The 6,051-nt window shown below is 44.2% G+C and overlaps 2 protein-coding genes across 3 annotated transcripts; both read left to right on the forward strand.

Moving 5' to 3' along the window:
- The first annotated feature begins 291 nt into the window (after window positions 1–291).
- On the forward strand, window positions 292–1,100 carry LOC101823453 (THO complex subunit 4-like). 2 transcript variants are annotated; one of them, XM_040736805.1, is made up of 2 exons: window positions 292–425; window positions 501–1,100. In XM_040736805.1, the coding sequence occupies exons 1-2, from the start codon at window positions 333–335 to the stop codon at window positions 1,098–1,100; spliced, it is 693 nt and encodes a 230-aa protein (XP_040592739.1). In that variant the 5' UTR covers window positions 292–332. The 2 variants fall into 2 exon arrangements, with proteins under 2 accessions (XP_040592739.1, XP_040592738.1); XM_040736804.1 differs by having other exon boundaries at window positions 292–1,100.
- A 2,920-nt stretch (window positions 1,101–4,020) lies between these two features.
- On the forward strand, window positions 4,021–4,834 carry LOC121136412 (THO complex subunit 4-like). The gene is given in 2 exon segments (XM_040736803.1): window positions 4,021–4,233; window positions 4,235–4,834. Coding segments are annotated over 2 exon segments (768 nt in total). The 3' UTR covers window positions 4,790–4,834.
- Window positions 4,835–6,051: the final 1,217 nt, after the last annotated feature.

A 6,051-nucleotide genomic window follows, 5' to 3' on the forward strand; every position in this document is an offset into this window, starting at 1 on the left:
GCAAAGACAGCTCGATGTCAGTGAGATACAGGCTATCACCTCACTATATTGATTTCTACTTCAACCCGGGCTTCGTGGTGACAATGTTTCTCTGAAAAGAAAAAGAAAAAAAGAAATTTGTATTTTTATGCTGTGTCCTTAAAGTTGCCCTCTTGAGCCTGTTTCATGGCACCAAGCCACAGTATTTTCCCAGTTAGAAAAGGAGTTTTAAACAAGGTGGTGTTGACACAGGTCTGTAATCCAATTTTTCGGTAATGTCCTCGTATCTGATTCCAGGTTTTTAAACACGAATTAGAATTCTGGAGAACACGAGGTCTGATTCCGAGACCACCATGGCCAACAAAATGGATATGTCTTTGGATGACATCATTAAGCTGAACCGGAGCCAGCAAGGCAGTCGCGGCAAAGGCCAGGGCTGGAGCAGGGCCGGCTACCAGGGCCGCCACGGTGGTGCCATGCAGGCCCCTGTGTGGGGGAATCGACGCAGCAGGTCTCTGAAGAACCGGCCTACCATGAGTGGTGACTCTGCCGGAGGAGGCAGGAACCGGTCGGCTCCATACAACAGGTCTAAACAACTTTCCAACAAATGGCAGCATGACCTATTCAACAACCACTTCTGTGGTGGAACCAGTATGGAGATGGGCAGAAAGCTGTTGGGTTCAAACCTTGACTGCGGGGTGTCAGACACAGATATTCAGGAACTCTTCTCAGAGTTTGGAACACTGAAGACAGCAGCTGTGCACTACGATCGCTCCGGTCGAATTTTAGGGACAGCACATGTGCACTTTCAACAGAAGGCAGATGCTCTGAAGGCTATGAAACAGTACAATGGTGTCCCTTTAGATGGCCGCCCCATGAACATTCGGCTTGTCACATCACAGACTGACTCACAAAGAAAACCTGCACAGAGAATGAACAGAGGTGCCATGAGGAGAAACCATGGCTCAGGGTGTTTTGTTGGTGGCCTCATCCAGAGAGGGACCCGTGGAGGCAGCCATGGAAGAGGTAGAGGAACGAGCAGGAACTCAAAGCCGCATATTTCTGCCGAGCAGCTGGATGCACAGCTGGATGAGTACAATGCACAGATGGACACCAGTTAAACAGCCGCACAAATCCACAGAAGTGACAGGACCCAGAATCTTTGTCTGTAATCCCTCGAGGGAGGGCTGGCAACTGGACTGTGCACACAATGGTGGATCTCTTTTTCGTTCGTCTCTCTCTCTCTCTTTATTTCCTGTTTTAAAATGGGATAAAAAACTCATGTAAAGGCTTTTTTCCCTATTTTTTTAATTCTTAAACAGACCTGTTTTGTACCGAGTTATTTTGGGGATCAGTTTTATTGCTTTCTGTTGTGGAGAAGGTGGCATGTTCACCTATGCCATAATAAACTAGAATTGTGTCTAGGAATCAAAATAAAAAGAGAATTCTGGCTACAAAACCTATAGTGTTTCAGTTTGTTGTGAGCTGACACCTAGTGGTGAGCTGTGTAATTCCCACAAGAGGAGGGTCAATACCTGCAGCCTGCTCAGGTGGATTTTTACAGAGAATGGATGTGGCAGAGTTGCAGCAGTCTGCTTTCTGTGGGTGAGAACAGTTTGCTTGCTGTCTCCCTTGCTCCTCCTGAGGGTTTCTTGGAAAATTACTTGTTAAGTGTATTTCTTTCTGGCAGATTTTCATTAAATTTGGTCTATAGTAAATTAAGTAATTCATTTTGTGTGCTTTTGTGACCCCAAATATTCAGTTCCATTTCTGCTCCTGAGGTTGGACTGGGAAGTGATTGGAAGTGGCATTCAAGTTACACTCACTGAAGGTGGTTTCTAGTTATTTTCAGTGCTATGCCTGTTTATGTCAAATGGGGAATCACTTGTAGGGTCCTATATCTTTAACTACTTGAGTACAGTTCTGTGTTAACAATCCAGGTACTTTCCTTCTGAATGATCTCTTGCTCATGTTGGGGGCAATTAATCCCCCAGATCTGCTCACCTGCGGAGCCAGACATAAAGTCCTAGAAAGTGGAGAGGGAAGAGACAGTAGTGACACACTACTGTGGGATACAATTCAGTTTTCCAGCATTGTGTTTTACTAGAAATATTTCTATAGACTTCCAATGAGAAAGATCTCAGAATTATCCTGCTATAGCTATGAGGAGACTTTCTACATAAGAATTGGTACTAGTTGGAAAATCAATTTTATATGAATATTCATGTGAGTCATGCATAGTACATTTAGGTTCTCCTTCAAGATATATCCTTCCCTAATGCTCAGAAATAGGCTAGGCTTTCAGTTCCAGAAATGACTTTCCTGTGGTTGAGTACTCCTTAAGTCCAATTATAAGCTGTTGGTTACCACCAATGTATGTGTGCTGCTCTTGCAACCTTCAGGTTATCATGCAGTGTAGACCATTGTTATGGTTCATAATTTTCATACCTGGGAAGGGTTATTGCCTTTATGTTGGGGGAAGTCTTGTGTCTTTGTCAATAAAGAACTGTTGGCCAAGAGCGAACCAAGATAGGTGGGAGTAGGAGTCCAGAAGGACTCTGGGAAGGAGAAACACAGAAGTCAATATATAACGCCATGGGGTAGGATGCCTGGAAAGTTCTCCGGTAAGAGAAAAACTTAGATTATCAATTATGGGATAAATACTTAAGTCAGGGCTAGCCAGTAAGGAACATACAAGGCCAACAGATTCATAATTAATATAGTCTCCTGTGTGTTTATTTGGGACTGATGCAGCTCTGGAACCAGGCTGGCGGGAAGGCTTCCCTTTAGAGCTTTAAAAGTTTACAGATTGCCTTATGATACCAAGGAAGCTAGTCCCCATGGTGGAGGCTTTAAATTCTTGTCCACATCAAGACTCCTGGCTCTGAGACAGGGTTTTTCTGTATTGTTTTGGAGGCTCTCAGACCAGCCTGGCCTCGCCCTCACAGAGATCCCCTTGCCTCTAGCTCCCGAGTGCTGGGATTAAAGGCGTGTGCCACCACCACCCAGATAAACCAAGCATTTGAAATGAGGAAATGTTCAAGGCCACCAAGCACTACAAGAGATTGAATTATTCTCAGAGAAACTGAGCTCACACCTTTAATCCCAGCACTGAGGAGGTGGAGACAGAAGGGGTGTGGCTTGGCAGAGGGAGGTATATAAGGCAGGAAGAGAGCCAGCTCACCCCATTCAGTCTGAGGATTGCTAGACACCGGTTCTCCTCCTTTGTGCCTGAGGATTCACGAGAGGTAAGAAGTCACACTTGGGATTGGGTCTTTGATTCTCCGACCTTTCAGCATTAACTCTGATTTCTGACTCTGGGTTTACTAAGACTAATTAGTATTCTGGCTACACAACCTGTTGTTTTAATTTGTGTTTTGTTAAACCCCAGTAATATAACTGTGGAGTTTTTACATGATGAGGGTCAATGTCTGCAGCTTACTTACAGTGCTTTGTACTCAGAAATGATGTCCTAGGATTGCAGCAGTCTAGCATCTGTGGGTGAGAACAGCTTGTTTGAAATCACATCCAAAATTAGCATTTTTGAGTTCCATGCGCATAGTTGTAAACACTAACATTTAACATTGAAAATTTTCCCCAGCATTAATTTTTCAACTGAGAAATATGCACTGTCAAGTAAATATAGCATTCTAAATAGTATTTTGACAGATTTGTGGAAAACAACTTTTATCCCACCATTGGTGAGGCAAAGACAGCTGGATGTCAGTGAGATACAGGCTATCCCTTCACTATATTGATTTCTACTTCAACCTGTGCTTCGTGGTGAGAATATTTCTCTGAAAAAAAGAAAAGGAGAAAAAGAAATTTGTATTTTTGTGCTGGGTCCTTAAAGTTGCACTCTTGAGCCTGTTTCATGGTACCAGGCCACAGTATTTTCCCAGTTAGAAAAGGAGTTTTAAACAAGGTGGTGTTGACACAGGTCTGTAATCCAATTTTTCAGTATTGTCCTGGTATCTGATTCCAGGTTTTTAAACACGAATTAGAATTCTGGAGAACACGAGTTCTGATTCCGAGACCACCATGGCCAACAAAATGGATATGTCTTTGGATGACATCATTAAGCTGAACCGGAGCCAGCAAGGCAGTCGCGGCAAAGGCCAGGGCTGGAGCAGGGCCGGCTACCAGGGCCGCCACGGTGGTGCCATGCAGGCCCCTGTGTGGGGGAATCGACGCAGCAGGTCTCTGAAGAACCGGCCTACCATGAGTGGTGGCTCTGCAGGAGGAGGCAGGAACCAGGCCGGCTCCCTACAGCAGGCCTATACAACTCTCCAACAAGTGGCAGCATGACCTATTCGACAGTCACTTCCGTGGTGGAGCCAGCATGGAGATGGGCAGAAAGCTGTTTGTGTCAAACCTTGACTGCGGGGTGTCAGACGCGGATATTCAGGAACTCTTCTCAGAGTTTGGAACACTGAAGACAGCAGCTGTGCACTATGATTGCTCTGGACGTAGTTTAGGGACAGCACATGTGCACTTTCAACAGAAGGCAGATGCCCTGAAGGCTATGAAACAGTACAATGGTGTCCCTTTAGATGGCCGCCCCATGAACATTCAGCTTGTCTCATCACAGACTGACTCACAAAGAAAACCTGCACAGAGAATGAACAGAGGTGCCATGAGGAGAAACCATGGCTCAGGGTGTTTTGGTGGTGGCCTCATCCGGAGAGGGACCCGTGGAGGCAGCCCTGGAAGAGGTAGAGGTATGAGCAGGAACTCAAAGCAGCATCTTTCTGCCGAGCAGTTGGATGCACAGCTGGATGAGTACAATGCACAGATGGACACCAGTTAAACAGCCGGGCAAATCCACAGAAGTGACAGGACCCAGAAGCTTCGTCCGTAATTCCTCAGAGGGAGGGCTGGCAACTGGACTCTGCACACAGTGGTGGAATTCTTTTCGTTTGTCTCTCTCTCTCTCTCTCTCTCTCTCTCTCTCTCTCTCTCTCTCTCTCTCTCTCTCTCTCTTTTCACTGTTTTAAACTGGGATCTAAAAACTCATGTAAAGGCTTTTTCTTTCTCTTGTTCTAATTCAGAAACAGACTTATTTTGTACCGAGTTTTTTGGCGATCAATTTTACTGGTTACTGTTGTGGAGAAGGTTGCATTTTCACCTTTGCTATAATGAACAAGAATTGTGTGTAGGAAAAAAAACCGAATTCTGGTTTCAGTTTGTTGTGAGCTGACACCTAATGTTGAGACTGTGTAATTCCCACAGGAGGAGGGTCAATGCCTGCAGCCAGCTCAGGGCGATTTTTACAGAGAATGGATTCTACAGACTTGCAGCAGTCTGCTTTCTGTGGGTGAGAACAGTTTGCTTGCTGTGTCTCTTGCTCCTCCTGAGGGTTTCTTGGAAAAATACTTGCTAAGAGTATTCCTTTCTGGTAGATTTTCATTAAATTTGTTCTGTGGTAAATGAAATAATTCATTTTGTGTGCTTTTGTGATCCCAAACATTCAGTTCCATTTCTGCTCCTGAGGTTTGACTGGGAAGTGATTGGAAGTGGCATTCAAGTTACACTCACTAAAGGTGGTTTCGAGGTATTTTCAGTGTTATGCCTGTGTATGACAAATGGGGTATCACTTGTAGTGTCCCATATCTTTAACTACTTGAGTATTGTTTTGTGTTAATAATCCAGGTACTGTCCTTCTGAATGATCTCTTTCTCATGTTGGGGGCAATTAATCCCCCAGATCTGCTCACCTGCAAAGCCAAACAAATAGTCCTAGAAATTGGAGATCGTATTGACCGTAGTGAATGATCTGGTGGGACCACAATTCAGTTTTCCCACATTCTGTTTTACTAGAAATAATTCTATAGACTTCCAATGAGAAAGATCTCAGAAATATCCTGCTATAGCTATGAGAAGACTATCTATATAAGAATTGGTACTAGTTGGAAAATCAATCTTATATGAATATTCATGTGAGTCATGCATAGTGGATTTAGGTTCTCCTTCAAGATATATACTTCCCTAATGCTCACAAATCAGGTAGGCTTCCAGTTCCAGAAATGACTTTCTTGTGGTTGAGAACTCCTTAATTCCAATTATAAGCTGT

This window comes from Mesocricetus auratus, unplaced genomic scaffold (genome assembly GCF_017639785.1).
Source record: "Mesocricetus auratus isolate SY011 unplaced genomic scaffold, BCM_Maur_2.0 Super-Scaffold_100094, whole genome shotgun sequence".
Lineage (NCBI taxonomy): Eukaryota > Metazoa > Chordata > Mammalia > Rodentia > Cricetidae > Mesocricetus > Mesocricetus auratus.